Source organism: Monodon monoceros, unplaced genomic scaffold (genome assembly GCF_005190385.1).
Source record: "Monodon monoceros isolate NGI ecotype Baffin Bay Population unplaced genomic scaffold, NGI_Narwhal_1 Super_Scaffold_18, whole genome shotgun sequence".
NCBI classification, from domain to species: Eukaryota; Metazoa; Chordata; class Mammalia; order Artiodactyla; family Monodontidae; genus Monodon; species Monodon monoceros.
In genome coordinates this window covers 146858053-146876384 of record NW_021703774.1, presented here as the reverse complement: position 1 = coordinate 146876384, position 18332 = coordinate 146858053, and the positions used below count along the sequence as shown (strand labels likewise).

Sequence of the window (18332 nt, the reverse complement as noted above, 5' to 3'; positions counted from 1 at the left end):
ACAAAGGGAAGTCAATTATAAACAATAAAATAATCATGTAAATGAGAGAAAAACATACAGTCTCTTTTATCTCAATTTTTCTAAGATATATCTTAAATAAATTACTTGATTTCATTCATTTCTTAGAAATAAAAAGATATAAATGGATCACTGCTATCATTAACAACATATCAAGTTGCCCCAGACAGTTACTGAATTTCATATGAATGAGAAAAAGAGAAAATCAAGAAGATAATTAAATCCATACCTGTTCCAATGTGTTGGGAAGGTTTTGTTGGATGCATGGCACCATGACAGACATTCTGCTGAACATTACTCTGTGAGTGGATAAGGCCAGTTTGTGTAAAGAACTGATTAAGAGAAGAACAGAGATCAGCAAATTGAACCTGATCTAAAGACCAGTTCTTGAGATCTGCCTGTCTCATACTCTCCATCAAACCTATGAGGAAAGCATTAGAAATACAGTTAGCATGGTTCTGCAAACACTGCAAAGAAAATAGCACTTCTTTTTTCCAGCCCTCAAAATTTCCACCGGTAATCTTCTGCCCATGCAATGAAGAATGACATTTCAAAAATTATTCAAAATCTGATTCTTTTAAATGTGGCCAAATTTCCTTCAGAACTCTTGGCTGTGAACCTCCACTACATCAACTGGCTGAAAGGCTTCATTACGAATTTTGCGAAGTGTTGTTTTTAAGCATACTACCAACTGCAAAAGAAACACTATATAAGGAGATACTTATTTCCACTAAAAAGAGACTTAAAATCTATTCAAAAACACATGATATGTGTATTTGGTTATAAGTCAGAAGGAACCAATACTCACCTTGGAACTGTGAAAGGTCTACATCTGACCAATTAACACTGCTGGCGATTCGACAGCTTTCTTTTAGCATATCAAGTGTTGCATACCAATCATTTGAAACACCTATAAAAATAATATTGGCAATCTTATAAATCTTGGATAGTGAAAGTTTGAGCTGGCCTTACTCCTGATATTGGTCGATCCCAATTCAGTTTTACAAATGGATTCAAACCCATTATATCATGCATTGGGGCAATCTGCTCTGTGAGACAGGCAGGAAAGCTATTATTTCCCTGCATTTTACAAACAAAAGAAATTGAACCTAGAGAGGAGGCATGACTTAGCAAGGCCACTATGATGAATCCAAGACTTGAACCCAGCTGTACTCTGCACCATTCCAAGAGGCCCCATTCAACTTGTAGTCTACGTCTGTGGTAGCCTCTGGAGTTCTGCAGTGCAGAGACTGCCTGGTCTGTGAGCAATGTCAGTTAAGCATCTCACCAGAAACAATCAAGACCTATCTTAAGAGCAACAGACATTTTTTTTTTCTTTTAAAATCAGGGTATGAATCTATCATTCTAAACAAAATACTTGGCAGGAACATGCAAAGAAAGAAAAAGTGGGAACATTCACTGAATACGTAAATGCAAGGTACTAGACTGGGCATTTCATATTTTGTATACTCAATATGATCCTCATAACAACACTGTATACCAGTGTTGTCCTACAGCTAACAAAATAATAAGACCAAAAGAGTTAATGCACCAAAGGTCATAAAAAGCCATAATGAGGATTCGAATACAGGTCTTTCAGACATAAATCTATACTTTTTCTTCTATACCACACTAAATCACAATAGATTGCAGACAGACTGTGCATTCCACTCTTCTTTCAAAGGCTCACAAAAACACTTGTTTTCCAGAAGGACAAAAGAGTTAAAACCAAAACCTGCAGGGGTTGCTGAGTTTGCCTATGTTACCACATAAATTGTAATCAAGACAATATCCAGGGGCTTCCCTGGTGGCACAGTGGTTGAGAGTCCGCCTGCCGATGCAGGGGACGCGGGTTCGTGCCCCGGTCCGGGAGGATCCCACATGCCGCGGAGCGGCTGGGCCCGTGAGCCATGGCCGCTGAGCCTGCGCGTCCGGAGCCTGTGCTCCGCAACGGGAGAGGCCACAACAGTGAGAGGCACGCGTACAGAAAAAAAAAGGTGAATCTATAGACTGAAGGACTTAACAACTCTAGGACTATGGCAAGGAAACACAAAAGAAGATGGATAAGAAAAGTACTGGTTGAAAATATATATAAGCCCCAGATAACAGATCCAAATACACAGCCAAACACACATCAGAAGACAAAAACTTACCAGAATTACAGGATACCTGTTGTGGGGGAGGGGGTGCCTGATGTGTTAACGTCTGGTGCTGATGGTTCGGATGGTGCTGTACGTGCTGGTGTGGAGAGGGATGCTGGGGGTGAGGTGACTGGAGCTGGCTGTGTTGCTGCGGGTGTGGTGCTGGGTGCTGGGGACGCTGTGGATGCTGTGGTAAACCATGCGGTCGATGGGACGGATGTGGAGACGGCTGTGTGTGCATCTGAGGGTGGGACAGTGAGACCTGTGCAACCGAATTACTGCCTGTGGTGTTGAGGCCACTGCCATGATTGTTGGTCAGGTTGCTTTGGTTGCTGTGTGGGTGAGAGCTCACTGTACTGCCGGGAGAGTGCTGATAGGAACAAGAAGTGTGGGACTGCTGGGAAGATTCAGAAGGGATGTTCATCAAACCTGAAAAGAGACAAAGCAAGATCACTGATGGTCAGATTTCAGTTATACCTTATGACAAACATTTGCAAAATTATTTACAGAGCAAAGGTATATGCTGTTAGGAAGCGATTTTGGTTCAGTTTAACAAGTACTGATAGAGTATCCACCATACCCTGGGCTCTGGGGCTACCAAGAAAAAACATCATTCTCTGCCCTCAAGTAGCTTGTGGTCCAGTGGAAGAGACAGACACTTGAGGAGATTACGTCCAACACTGTAAGTACTAAGGCAAAAGTATACAGAGGGTATACAGGAACTCTGCTTCTTCCCCGTTTTACCTAGGAAGGGGCTCTGAATACAGAGAAGCCTTCCTTGAAAAGGCAATATCTGGGTTGAGTCTTGAAAGATGAGTAAAATGTTAAGGGAGAAGTGGGAGAGGTGTTGGGTCACATGGAGGATGGTTCTCTATAGGTCTGAAGACCTTTGACAAAAGAGGAGGGTAGAAATAAAGCCCAGTTATTTCTGATCTCTTTCTCTGACTACTCCAAAAACTTTAAGTCCAAGATGGCTAGAATCCTTAAGAATAAGCAAAACAAAACAGCCATCTCCACTGCTCTTTTTCATTACTCTTATGGAACATTCTTGAGACAGACACAGTTTAGGGGTTAAGATTACATATTTCTTAACACCAGAAAAGAGGAATTAAAATCTCTGCACTATAATTTACACACTTGGTAACTCTGGAGAATTATTAACCTCTCCAAGCCACAATGACCTCAATTATAAATGGGTATGGTAATAGTCCCTGCTTCGTAGAGCTGCTGTGAGGATTACACGCCATGGCACAAGTGCAGGCTGTAGGCTTAGCTCAGTAAATGTCAGCCACTATGATGATAATGATGATTAGGCCAGAAGTGCTTAATGTTAAAAATAATGTATGTTTGGTTTGCAGGTAGACACTCACTTTAACAAACCTTATTGCAACATGTGGTTCTATATAACTACACTACTTTCATATCCCAGAAGATAACATATAATGTTTTGCTGAACCAAACACAAAAAAGTTTTACTTGAATGAAATGAAAATAAAGTCCCATACCATACTGTCAGTCAATAAAAGAATCAAAAATTTTTAACAAAAATAAAAGTATTCTCATACTTGTTATTAGGAGTAAAATTATATCAGAGTACATTATAAGATAATCTCAAAACATAATAAATTAAGGTTTTATAGGTAGAAGTGTTAATAAAAGTGCTTGCCTTAACCCTGGGAAAAATGTCATTTACAGGGAATCTATAGGGTTACTACAATAAGATGAAAGAAAGCAGTTATTTCATTATCTATTTCCAATAAAGTCCTAACATTTTAAGAGGGCACCCAGATATAATCTCTACCAACATTTTTTTTTTTTTTCCAGTGCGTGGGCCTCACTGTTGTGGCCTCTCCCGTTGCGGAGCACAGGCTCCGGACGCGCAGGCTCAGCGGCCATGGCTCACGGGCCCAGCCACTCCACAGCATGTGGGATCTTCCCGGACCGGGGCACGAACCCGCATCCCCTGCACCGGCAGGCGGACTCTCAACCACTGCGCCACCAGGGAAGCCCTCTACCAACATTTTTAATCCCAAACTGTTGTTAAAATAAAACAAAACATCTTTCAGAAGCCCAGTATGTAAAACTAATAAATGTAAAGTTGTTTTCTGGGAAGCCATGAAAAGGAACCTGTTAGGTCTCCCTCTTCATCTGCACCCTTCTCTCTGAAACCTCCAGAAAACCCAACAGCTCCAAAGAGAACAATTTGGAAAGCACTGATCTAGTCTAATCTTCTTCACTGTACAATGGGAATGCTTAGGTCTAAAGAGGTGAAGTTAACTCAGTTGACTTGATGGTAGAACCTGGACTAGAACCCAGAATTCCTATCAATATTCTTTTCTTTTTTTATTAGTGTAATGAAATAGCATTATGGGTTTCAGAAATTGTCGCCATTGTTATTTCAAAGCCAGTATTTTTCTACTATGATCAGCAAAGCTGGATCTGCTTAGCAAAGTCTTAGTTGTTTTTTTTTGTACTTTTATAGAAAATTTAATATAAAATTTGAGAAAATACACGACACTTTAACCAGAAAACCAACTTCCTAAACAAACTACTGATATTCATCAATATATATAACACTTACATATAACATTAACTTTCATAATATCTGACAATGATGTGTATTAAAATGTAAACTCTTTAAAGGCAGGGATTTTTGTCTATTTTGTCTACTGCCGTGAGGTAAACCCTCTGAGTTGGGGTATAAGTAGTCAATCTGCCAAACAAAGCAATGCTTCATTGTTTGAGTTCCCAACAATTTCTGACTAGTGTTCGTTCTATGGTGGAACAATGAGACACCTTGATCCTATTAAATGACTCTGATTAAAATTAAACCAGCAGCTAATAGGACAGTAATACATAATAGCAACAATCTAGCATTTGGTTGAGATAATAGTACATCTCAACCAGTATCACTTTTAGTGTTAAATCTGACTTAAGTATGTTGTACAAAATAATGACCACTAACTAATGTGTTCACTTGTAAGTGCCGTACATGAAACTGCAAATTTGGTGCTACCATATTCCAAAAGTTATCTCTTTGCTAACAGCAGTCAGAACGGAAAAGCAAGGCACATCTATTCTTGTGGTGCAACATTTACCACTCAAACACTTCACATGCTAGACATCACTAATTAATCATGGCAGTCTTTCCCACAAAGCATAAATGCAGTGTCAGAATCCTTTAACACAATGCTTCAGGACACCACTAGTAATCAAACGAAGTAGGCATGCATGAAGAGATAGATTTATCTGCCATTCTTGTGCTATGATAAAAATATATACAGACTATATAGTAAAGGCACAAAGAACCTTCAGTCCTTATCATGATGGTAATGTTCTAAGACTAAGGAACTATAACAGCTGCGATGTGAAAATAATTCTTTAAAAAATTTCAATAAAAAATTACAATAAGAGGTATTAAAAAACTCACCTTGTTGACTAAGTGACTGCTCAAAAACTGACTTATAAAGGCTCCGAAATGAGGCACTGAGATCTTCAAAATTATATTCTGAGAAAAGTAGTTGTTTGTCTCGGTCTGAAAGGTTGTACTGTGGCTGTTGTTGAGGAGTTAATGACTGAGAGACTGGTTCTGGATGATTTGTCACCTAACATTGAAGAAAAAAACTACTAATTTAGTAGCTCTATATCAGAATTGGTTTATTACATATGATATAAAACTGAAAATATCAGAACAGTTATTAGAATTCAAAGGAATTAACTTCCCTGTCTTTGGCTTTCCTATCGTCTGTTAAGTTGGGTACACATAAAAGGACAGACCACAAATTGTTAACTTAGGTCTTGAAGAATCTCAGAAATCTAATCCAACCTCCACATTTCACAGTAGGGGGGAAACATTCAAAGTTAAAGGACCTTCCCAAGGTCATAATAAGTGATAAGCTAAGCCTGGAACCCTTCCAGTTTCTGTGGAGTCTTCATCTTGATTTCCACAGAAGCAATTTCATCTCAAACTCACTATACTCTGAAACTACTAACATTTCTCATTCATTTATTCAATTAATCTTTAAGTATTTAAACTCAAATACTGTGAGTCAGGTTGTATGGCACTGCCCAAAGCAGCAAGGAACTTCAACACACCTAACTCTTCACTGTAGGTAAATTTTTCTTTTTTAAATGAAACTTAAGGAAAGTAAGAAATGAAGGGTAAAAGACAAAGGAGATTCTGAGAAAAAAAGAATAGATCAGGGCCTCGAGCTATGCAAGGAAAAAGAGCACCATGAACACCTAAAAAATAAGAATTATCTCTGAAGACAGCACAACTAGAAATAAAATAAAACATGATCAGCAATATATCTTAAAGATCATATCAAGCAGTAACAAACTACCATTTGGTTTAGTGTTTTGAAAAAATTAAGATATGAACACTGGCTATAGATTTATGCAGGCTTTCAAAATGATGCTCACAAGGAGTCTACAATGACATGGAAAAATATGAGTTTTGTGTAGGGGAATGGCTCCACCACTGGCACATGACTTCATCATTACTATTTTAATTCACCACCTGATCAGCTAAATATGTAATTTTTTTCAGGAAGGGTGCATGAAAACAAGGGTAGGATGCTTTCTAAACTCTGTGTATCAAAGAATTAATGTCTTTTTCTTGACTTCACAACTGAATGAAAATTTGGTGGGCATAATACTTATAATTCCAAATCTATTCCCTTGACACTCTGTATAAAGTGTTCCATCATTTTCTGGCATTTAGTATTATGGAAGAGAGGTATGATTTGTGTTTCTCTGAATGTACCTTATTTCTTCTGCTAGAGTATCTATGATTACTTCTGAAATTTAAAAATTTGTCATGATGTGTCTAGATATAGTTTTTTCCCATTAACTTTTCTTAGAACTCAGTAACCCTTTTGTTCTCTCTTTCTTCTGAAAACTGCTTCTGTACCAACTATTTGGGGACACCTATAATTCGCAATTCTCCATATCTATCGTATTCTTTTACATAATTGGTATTCCTTTATCTGTTTCTTCTGCATTCTCGAAAAATATTTAAAAAATTTTCCCCCAGAGCACTGTTAACAGTTTTGTGTTGTCTTCTTTCTCCTACATTCAAGGTGAGTTTTAAAACTGCTCTCTGAATTTCTGTTTCCCTCGTGTTATTTTCTTATTTCAGGTCCCCCATCCCCCTTATATCTTTTCTCTGTGTAAAGTTTTTACCTATTATTCATCTTGGAACAGGGAGAGGTGTGATGAGATCAAATTTATACCATGAACAGTGTGGTGTATGGCTCTCTCGGGCTCTGTTCTGTCTACCCAGGAGGACAGGTGCAAGATGATTTGAAAAGAAGTATCAGATAAGGGAAGGGTCAGCACAGGAGCAAAAATACTCACACAGGTCCCTTTATAGCATAGCTTTGTTTTCCAGACCCAAACTGAAAATACAAGACTGGTTAACAACTGAGTACCAGGTCATCCTAAGCTTTGGGGTTTGTAGAATCCCCTTCTTAGATCTGCTTCTGGGAAACTAGGTGATATACATATCCTCTAAGCTCTTTTACCAAGGACTGTAAAATATCATTAAACACAGCTTTAGAAGACTAAAGTAAAACTTCTTTTCCTATTCCAATTGTGTTTCACTTGGACAGAGAACAGATGAAGTAGACCAAAATATATAACATAGTACAACAATATATTTGTATCTAACTTGCTAAAATATAATAGAAATCTGCTCTACTTATCTAAGCTAATGATCAATTTGATCAGTGAGAAATATACATCTTCACTTTTTATTTGTATTTCAATTACATTTGGTTCCATTTTAAGCTCTAAATGAGTACTCAACAAAGGAGTTAACTTCACCAAGACTTACCGGTGTGTAACTATGCACACTTCCAACACTGTTCAAATTAACAGATGCCAAACTCTGATCTGAGAGACTGTTGTTAAGGCTACTGCGTGGGCTATCACTACCATCCTGATCAGTGTTGTACAATGTTACCTACAACGAAAAGAACAGCAACATCTGAATAAGTAGTTCCTACTATAAAAAGTACTTTTTAAGCAACTCTACAAGAATACAACTAGCCTGGTAGATGGAAGGAAAACAAAATGTTATTGGTCTTTCCTTTGGTGTTTACCTACCCCAAATCCATGCTCTACATCGCTCACTCCATGTTCACCATGAAATATTGATAATTTACTTTCAAACTAAAGGATATATCCCATCCAGAGGTACATAAATTCAATTTTCTAAAAGGTATAATTAGTTCATCGACATTTAATAAGAGGGGATTATAAGAGATTTTTACTGTTAAATATTTCTATAATGCATAAACTTATTTTTACTCAAGCTTTAAGCAAAATCAGTTTTCTTCTTTCAAAATCTTAGGCATCAAAAGAAAAGAACACAAAAAATAGAATTTAGGCATCATAGTGTTTATAATATTGAAAACTGTAAACTGTCCAACACAATTGCAGAATCATAAATATGTGATCTGATTTTTAAAATAACAATAATATGCTAACATATGCATTAGACATGAAAGAACTATGTATCAAACTGTTAACAATGGTTAACTGGCAGGGGGCTGGGTATTCCTGAAGACTTCTGTCACTGATAGTGTATATTCTTACAATGCTTGAGTTATGTTTATAATGTGCATTATCATTTTTAATTAGAAACAACAACAAAAAAGATATTTTTAAAACAGAAAACTAGTCTAAATATCCTTTAAAGTTCCATTCAGATGCTACTACCAATTTTCCTTTCTATGCTCCTACTTTCATGGGAAAAATTAATACTTTTGATTTTATGGTGTAACTAATTTTTATCAAATTTTTATCCACTACTAGACTGTTAGCAACTTGAGTTCCCCAATAAATAATCATAAGCAGCATAATGTTTTCTACTCAGTATACACATAAAAAATACTTGCTGAATTTAATGACCAATTGAGCTATTACCACCCTTCTGTCTGTGCTGAAAATGGGGTCATGCTCAATGCTCATTTGCCAAAAGAGGCCAAAACCTGGAAAACTAGGCATATATGCCTCAATACTTAAGGCAAAACCAAACTGTCTCACATTCACATCAGCTAGGAACAATTATGTGTCTAGGAACTAATAAGGGAAAAGAGTATAAGGAAAAATGAGAGAAAATAAAACTATGGCAAAGATTTTTCTGGTCAATATTTCCAGTGTAAATTTCATTTTTAAAAAAATCAACCTTATGGGCTCTTAAGCAATACAATATCAGCAAATTACAAGCATCCCATGGTCATTCTGTTGGCTGCTCATTCTCTCCTGTGCATGCTTAGTTACCTATCAGTCAAGTCAGAAATACTTCCCACCATCTTGGACAAATCCTCATAGCAAGGAGGATAAGATTTTTATTAAAATGTAACATATTATGGAGAGGAAAAGACACGAGTTGTTATAGTTTATTAATTATAAAATGGGCATACTCATGGAATCATGGAATCAATAGCAACTCTCAAACTTTGATCTTAGAACCCTTTTGCAGTCTTAAATATTAAGGAGTCAAGAAGCTTTTGTTTGATATATTTATCAATAACTGGCATATTAGAAATTTAAAAAATTTTAAATACTAACTTAAAAATAACTATTACAAACTCAACTATATGTTAACAAAAAAAAATTTTCTCTCAATAAGTAAAGTTAGAAGTAAATTTGAAATTTGTAATTTGAAATTTGAAATTTGAAAATTGTAAATTTGTAAATTTCAAAGCCTGCCCTAACAGGAAACAGCTAGATTCTCATATCTGCTTCTGCATTCCATCTGTTGCAATATGTTGTTTAGGTGGAAGTACAGAAAGAAAACCCAGCATCATATATACATATATATGTGTGTGTGTGTGTTTGGAAAAGGGAAGCATATTTTAATAGACTTTTCAGATAATTGTGGATAGTCTTTTTTGATACTACACGAAAACATGACAAGTGACAATTTTTTAAAGATTAGTTGCAATGTAAAATCTGAAACCATATGAATAAAATTTTCATACTCTTTTACATTATAATCCACTTTCCACCTCGGACTTCGAATGGATCATTTACCCACGCATGATTTTATAACATTATGCATTGGTCATTTGGAAAATATCATTCACTAAGTTATGCAGATCTTCCAAATATTGACATATTTCATTACACAACATCAAAACATCACACCTGTTAACATTACCAATAATCTCATTGGAAAAGTGTGTAAAGACTGTGAAGCTATCAGACTCACTGTGGTGGATATAAGTTTTCCGAACCTGTATGTTTTGCTTAAAAGCTCAAATTTTACCATTGGCAAGAGATACTGTCAATTGTTTTCCTTTAAGTGAGAGGCTTACTTTATTCATTTTCAAGAAAATGTCTGCCAAATACCCAAAACTGAATAATAGTGTCAGTTGTTCTTTCAATTAAAATCAATGCTCCATGAACAAAGTGGCTAGTTCAACACAAATGCTCTTCCTTGAAGCAACCACTGTACCTCGGTATACACAGTTTAAGCATTTTATGCGTACTTCCCATTTCACCACACAGATTCTTAAAAACGTTTACTCAAAGGTCACAATTTAATAAAATTATTTTTCCTGCATCACCAAGGATATTCTTAACTAGTATTTGTTTTTTTTAATCTGAAGGGTGTGTGGTTGTGAAGAATACAATGGCTACTAGTACAGTCAGGTGTCACTGCCTTGACTTGTGCTAATGTTTACATATTATTGCTTTTGCTGCATCTGTGAAAACACAAAAATAAAGGAAAAGGCAAATAGCATTTTAGTATTATCATGGAATCCCCAAAAGGGTATTGGTTACTCAAGTGTCCACAGATCACAGAACCACTGATACAGAACATACCTGCACACCAGAAGGCCCACTCATGAACTCTCCCAATCATCATTCACCAGCCAGTCATTATCCATCCGCATATCTCCTGTTACAGGTAACCACCACACAGACTTCTACCATTAATGACTGGTTTCATACAACGTACATATATATCCTTCTCTGTCCTTTTGCAGTAAATTTAGCTAAAGGATTACGTAAAGCTTTGTTGTGTGTTGCGTTAGCATCGGCTCTTAATCTTTTATTACTTCCTTCATTCCACTTTTTAAAACATATTTTATTCTTTTTCATCCATCTGAGAACTTTATCATTTATATTAAGGTCTCAAATCCATCTGAAATTGATTTTTTTAACATCTTTATTGGGGTATGAAACTGATTTCTGTGCATGAAAAAAATCTCACTTTTCTACTGATTCAGCACCATTTGTTGAAAGACATCACTGAACTCTGTTCGATAATTCTATGTGTCTATTCTTATGCCAATATTACACTTTCAATTATTGTAGGTTTACTCGATATTTGGAAGTATAAATCCTCTAACTTTTATCTTTTTCTTCAACATTTTCTTCAACTACTGTTTACCATCTGGAGTCTCATTTATCTTTCAAAATCAGCTGGTCATTTCCTACTATCTTCCTTCCCCTAAAAAAAGCACTGTGGAATTTTGATTGGGATATTATATCTGTAGATAAACTCAGGAAAAACTGACTTCTTTACAATAATCTTCTCTATGAAAATTATATACCTAGTTATTTATACACCCTTTGTTCTCTCTCAGTAATTTTTTATAGTTTTCTGTGCAGAGTTCATCTTTCACTTAATCCTAGCTACCTCAGAGATATTGCGGGTTTGGTTCCAGACCACTGCAATAAAGCAAGTATTGAAATAAAGCAAGTCACACGAATTTTCTGGTCTCCCAGTGCATATAAAAGTTACGTTTACAATGTACTGTAGTCTATTAAGGTGCAATAGCATCATGTCTACAGAAACAATGTATATACCTTAATTTAAAAATACTTTATTGGTTAAGAATGCTAACCATCAGCTGACAACACAGGGATGCCACAAACCTTCAATTTGTAAAAAGCCCAATATCTGGGGAGTGCAATACAGCGAAGCACAATAAAATGAGGTGTCTCTGTATTTGATGTTTTTGAATGCTAATGTAAGTATTATCTTTTAAATTGTATTTTCTAACTGTCCATGACTAATACACAGAAAAATAACTGACTTCTAAAATCCAACACTGATCTAATATTGACACCTTGGTAAATTCACTTATTAATTCCAAGAGTTTGTCTGTAGATTCTTTTTAATTTTCCATATGAATAATGATGTCTTCTGTGAACGACAGCTTTACTTTTGCCTTCCCAAATTTTAAACATTTTCTCTTTTCATAACTTTCATTTCTCCTCTCCTTGCCCCAACACTACTGTCATATATTTTACTTCTATGTGTTATAAACCCACAATGCATTTTTGTAATTTTTGCTTTACAGTTATCTTTTAAAGAGATTTACATTTTTTTAAAAAAAGCTTTATATTTACCCACATAGTTACCATTTCTGGTGTACTTAATTGCTCTGTATAGATCCTGATTTACATCAGGAACTTCAATTACACATATTACAAGTTGCCTGAAGCTGTCCCCACAGCTCATTAATTTACTTTCTTCTTTTTTTTTTTTTTTTTTTTTTTTTTTGTGGTATGCAGGCCTCTCACTGCTGTGGCCTCTCCCGTTGCGGAGCACAGGCTCCGGACGCGCAGGCTCAGCAGCCATGGCTCACGGACCCAGCCGCTCCGCTGCATGTGGGATCTTCCCAGACCGGGGCACAAACCCGTGTCCCCTGCATCGGCAGGCAGACCCTCAACCACTGTGCCACCAGGGAAGCCCTTTCTTGCCTACTTTTGGATTAACCAAGGATTTATTATTTTTCCTTACTTGGTAATATTCTTTTTATTCTTGTAGTAACCTAGAGCAGTGGTTCATAAGGTAAGGAACCTGGACCAGTATGTGACCAGTATCTGAGAACGTGTCAGAAATGCAATTTTTCAGACCCCAACTTAGACCTAGAGAATCAGAAACTCTCAGGGTAGGGCCCAGTAATCTGGGTTTTAACAAGCCCTCCTAGTTATTCTGATATACGCTGAAGTGTTAAGAATCACTGCCCTAGATTTTACCACATGCCCTTGACTTAGTACTTTTACCACTTCCCATACAATGCAAAGACATTAACTGCAATATACTTCCTAATGCTTTACTCTAGTATTGTCATGTACTTTAACCTCTACAAGTATTTTAGACTCCAAAGCATTGTGTTCTATAACAGCACTGCTATTGATTTAATCACTCGATACATATTTTTATTTACTGACATGCATACTCTTTTGGTGTTCTTCATTCTTTTCTGCACAGGATAATTTTCCTTCTATCTGAAAAATTAACCTCCTTTAATTTTTTAATACTGTTATTCTCTCACATTTTGTTTCTGTAAAAGCCTATTTACTTAACCTTCATTTTTCATAGAAATTCTATTTTAGAATTCTGGATTGGCAGTTATTTCCTTTCAGCACTACAAAAATTTCATTCTGGTGGTATCTGACTTTTATCATTTCTATTCAGAATTCAGTGTGTTCCTTTGAAGTTGCCTATTATTTTCCTCTGATTTTAAGGTAAAAAAAAAATCCTTGCTTTTTAGCAGTTTGACTTTTGCCTGATAAGGTTTTCTTTTAATTAGTCCTTCTTGGGGTTCTCAGAACTTCTTGAATCTGTATTATCTTTCATCAGTCTTAGAAAATTAAAATATCGCTTATTCTCTATTCCCTTTTGCTTCTCTTCTGGAACACTAATGACAAGTTTGTTAGATCTTTTCCCTGTATCCCATTTATCTCTTAAGCTTCTCTGAATTTTCCATTCTTTTGTTTTTCAACCTGCATATTTTCTATTGACCTATCTTCCAGTTCACTGATTCTCTCCTCTGCTGTGTCTAATCTGCTGTTAAATCCATCTATTTAATTCTTAATTTCAGTTGTTATATTTTTCAGTTCTCTTGATTCTTCCATACAGATTCCAATTCTGATAAATTTTCTATAATTCATCTATTTTCTTCAACATATTAGTCATAGTTATTTAAAAATCAACATCTAGATCACTTGTGGATATGTTTATACTATCTTTCAATCTTGGCATTTAATTATTTGGTCTTGTTTCTTGGAATGTCTGAAAATTCTGACTGAAAGTGAGACCTTACTTATGAAAACTTGCAAAAGCTCGGGATATGTTATCTTCCAGAAAGGATTTAGTTTTCTTTTGGCAAGTGGAATATTAGCATACCACCCTAATAACAGTTTGAGACTGGTGTTATTTTGATTTGCTCTTACTTATAGAACATAATCTTTCTTAAGTATCAATTTGTAAAACTGGGGTATTTACCATGGCTCCCTCTTTAAAGAACTACAACTTTTGTCCCCACCCCCACCTCTGTGAGACTGCTGAATTCTGGCTAGTGAAAAATCCACATGATTTGCCTGTGTCTGAGTTGAAGCACACACAGGTTAGGGATTAGCAAATGCCTTAACTGGATATTGCTTGCAAAAAGTTGAGGTAACTTCTGAGATTCCTCAGGATCTTGGTCCTTAAGCCCTGGCTCTTTGGTAGCCTCATACTCTCATTTTTACATCCCTAGCTCAGTGACTGCTCTAGGTTGTAGCTTTCTGTGCAGCCTCTATGCCATGCACTGAGAAGTGGGAAATGTCCCCAGGGAAAACATGTAGGGCTTATCTCAATGTGCTTCCCTTTTTTCTGAGATCTTTGCTTCTTAAGTCCTGCTTGTCTTTTTCTCCAATGCCTTTCTTTTTTATTGGTGGGCAGGGTGGTAATTTTATATAGATAGGGAGAAGGGTTAATCCGATACTAGCTATTCTATCATATCTGAAAGCAGAAGTCCCAAAACTCCAGTTTCTTTATTTAGTCACGAAGTCCCAGAGTTACTACTTTCTAATTGTTTCCTAATAGCCACAACTGTCTATGTTTAGGCCTCAGTATCTCCTGCTTGGACTATCGCAAAGAGCAGTACTGGATACCTCTGATTCCAACCCGTCTATTTCACTGGAAATTCTCAAGTCTAGCTGGGTATCATTAGGGATGATTTTCGAAAGTACAGACTTCTGGGCCCTACCCACAAGGATAAAGTAACTGATTTGGTAGGACTGCAATGGAATCTGGGAATTACTACCACCACCAAACACATGTACACACTAACAGGTCCACCCCTCCCTCAAGTGATTCTGATGGAATCAGTCCATGTATTGCTATTTGGGAAAAATTATCACTTTACACCTCAGTTGCCAGTTTCCTATCTAAATTGGAATTCTGATTAGTAACTCTGATTATAATCTGTCTTCTATCTGCTTATTCAATACCTTTTATCAATACAAAGATACTACGTATATTAGTGCAGCTGAGTATGTATACATGTTTGTGTTTTATGTGTGTGCACAAGAAAGTAGAAGAGTGAGATTTAAAACAAAAAAAAGAGCAACTGAAAGCAAGGGAGATGGGGAGAGGGTAAAAGCAAGACTGACAGACCGTATGAGTACAAGAGTGAGAAATATTACGGCTTCAAGGTGCTCATCATGGTCTAGTAAGGGAGGAAATAGATGCACAGAACTGAGTTATTTTATGAACCTCCCAGAGCCTTTTTAGGGTTCTGAGATATGAGATTAAGAAATTACCTTGTAAAGAAGAGATATTTGTACCCTACTAGGTATCTAATGAGTTAGCACAAAGTTCTGACCCTTGCTTCAATAACAAAAACAAAACAAATACTGCAGCAGACTACCACATACTACACTTCTGGGTATGTACCTAGACTTGAATATCATGAAAGAGGTTGACCACCGTTCTAATGGACTCTGAGTTTGTCTGAATTATTTATTTTACTGGATTCTGTTGACGCCCTGGTTATTTGTCAATCTCTTTTTAAATCACATATTTAGAGGGGTAATCAATGATTTTGAAACAAATTGATTCAATAAAATGCTGGACTCAAAAATTCAATGGGATTGGTAGTGTCAAGAATTTAGATTTAATATAGAGCTTCCCAATAAGCATCTTCCAATTTTTCCAGGGAATTATTTATTTACCTCTAACTTGTGTAAAGCTAAAAGCATTGTGGATTCAGCTTTCAAACTGCCATGTATGGTTTGGTCAAATTTATATCATCTTTAAACTCAACCATACAGAAATCTACTGTTACTATAAAAGCAAATTAAATGTATTACTCAATGACATTTCAAAAGTGTTCAAAAAATAGAATTACTTTGTTAGTCACAGTGTTGATTGCCAGAGTTGGAGAGGCACTTCCCGAAATAATACACTCCATTCCCAAAGAATCTGAATCTATGCTATATGGAGTTGAGGCCTAAAATACAAGAACAAAATAAATAATTATTAGCTCATAAAACCACCAACTTTAACACAATTTGAAGTCATTTCATCAAATTCTCCAACATCCAGTTTTGTGCTTTGTTTCTGAAAATAAACTTAAAATCATTACTGAATTCTCTTCTACTATATTTTATTATGCTACTAACCTGATAATCACCAAGTCCATTGGTATGGCTACTCCTTACCAACTCTTTTAACTGGTTGTGGGATAGGTTTGCCAAAATTAGAGATAAACTTCTGTAGTGGAGACGACTAATAATCGGGTAACACTCATTCTCCCCTCTTCTCCCTTTTAGCAATAGATCCCTGTAGTTATCAACGCATCTCTGCCCAGCTAAAGACCACCTTTTCCAGACTCATTTGCAGCTAGCAGTAGCCATGTGATTAAGGTGCAACAAATGGGATGTGAGCAAGAGTGATGTGTGCAACTTCTGGGTCATGTCTTTGAAAGGAACTTGCTTGCCCTCCATCCTCTTTCCCTCTTATTGCAGGCCTGTGACACAGATGTGCTGGTGGTGATCCTGCATAACCAGAAAGCTGAGGGTAATACCATGGGGAACACTGTAAAGATAAGATTAGAAGGAAACATCTGAATGACCTTGTGGAACAGAGCTGGTTATCCATCTGATCCACCTCTCAGCTTGGACTTTTACCTAAGAGAGAAATAAATCTCTCTGGTTTAAGCCTTTCAGGTGTAGTTTTCTCTTCCTTTGTCTGTTAATGCAACTGAACAATATCCTAAATAACACAATTTCATATACATTGTTTACAGAGCTAACATGGGTGTCAAAAATCAATATAGGTTTTCTACATTTAGAATTCTGGATATAGATTGTGACAACTCCTTTCTCTCTCTCAAAAGAAACAGTAATTTCACTGAAAAACATTTCTAAGGTTGATTTATTTATCACTTAATCCCTTGACATGAATTTCTTTCATCAGATAATCCAAGAGGGTAGGGAACAGACATCTTGAAAAAAGGAAAAGACAAGGGTCACCCCAAGAAGGTAGAATCTAGTACTTACGTGCTGGGTACACACTAAGAGTTAGGTGAACATGGAAAAGCACTTCAGAAATACAAATGGAAGAACTACAAAGACAGCTCTGTCTATGTCCCAACTTTGGTGTCTGCCAATTTAGCTACAATTTATGCCCCAACTTTGGTGCCAGCTAATTTAGCTAAATTAACACAGAAGATTACTTTAGAAAGCTGCAAATCTCATGTTCCTCTAACTCAACTCAGTCATCTCGTTCCAGACTACTGGTTCACTATCTAATTCTCACTCCTCCCCACTGGTAACAAGAAGCAAGCCTGTGTTGTGTGATTTCATGAAAATTACTCAATCTTTATACTCTTTTCCTCATCTATAAGAGGATTATGCCACCTCCTTTAGAGGTCTGTAAAGAGCATTAATGAAATAATTCATGTAAAGCACTTAGCATAGTACCTGAAATGCACAGCAAGTGCTGGCTTCTATGATGACTACTAACATGTATATACTACTGATGCTGAGAACCTACTGATAGGAATATTCAATGGTGATTAATGAAAAAGGAGACAGCTTTGGTATGTGGCACTGTATTCTCACAAGACCAGATTCACAGCTTTAGCTAGAAAATCTTTTAATTAGATATTATTCATGGACACTAAAAATCTGGTTCAATCAAGAGAATAAAAGACATTCACAGAAAGACAGACAACATGAAAAGGCAGAGGGTTATGTACCAGACGAAGAAACAAGATAAAACCACAGAAAAAAAACTAAATGAAGTGGAGATAGGCAACCTTCCAGAAAAAGAATTCATAATAATGATAGTGAAGATGATCCAGGACCTCGGAAAAAGAATGGAGGCAAAGATCGAGAAGAAGCAAGAAATGTTTAACAAAGACCTAGAAG

The 18332-nt window shown here is 36.3% G+C and overlaps 1 protein-coding gene across 2 annotated transcripts in view; it reads right to left on the bottom strand.

Annotated features, from left to right (window-relative positions):
- Positions 1–18332, bottom strand: part of FOXJ3 (forkhead box J3) — a 126822-nt gene that overhangs the window by 15166 nt on the left and 93324 nt on the right. For both annotated transcript variants that reach the window (XM_029227872.1, XM_029227873.1), the window contains 6 exons: positions 16307–16408; positions 7996–8124; positions 5590–5764; positions 2172–2588; positions 827–928; positions 248–439 (listed from right to left, as the gene is read on the bottom strand). In XM_029227872.1, the coding sequence (XP_029083705.1) occupies positions 248–439; positions 827–928; positions 2172–2588; positions 5590–5764; positions 7996–8124; positions 16307–16408 (1117 nt within the window). The remainder of the gene's footprint in view (positions 1–247; positions 440–826; positions 929–2171; positions 2589–5589; positions 5765–7995; positions 8125–16306; positions 16409–18332) is intronic.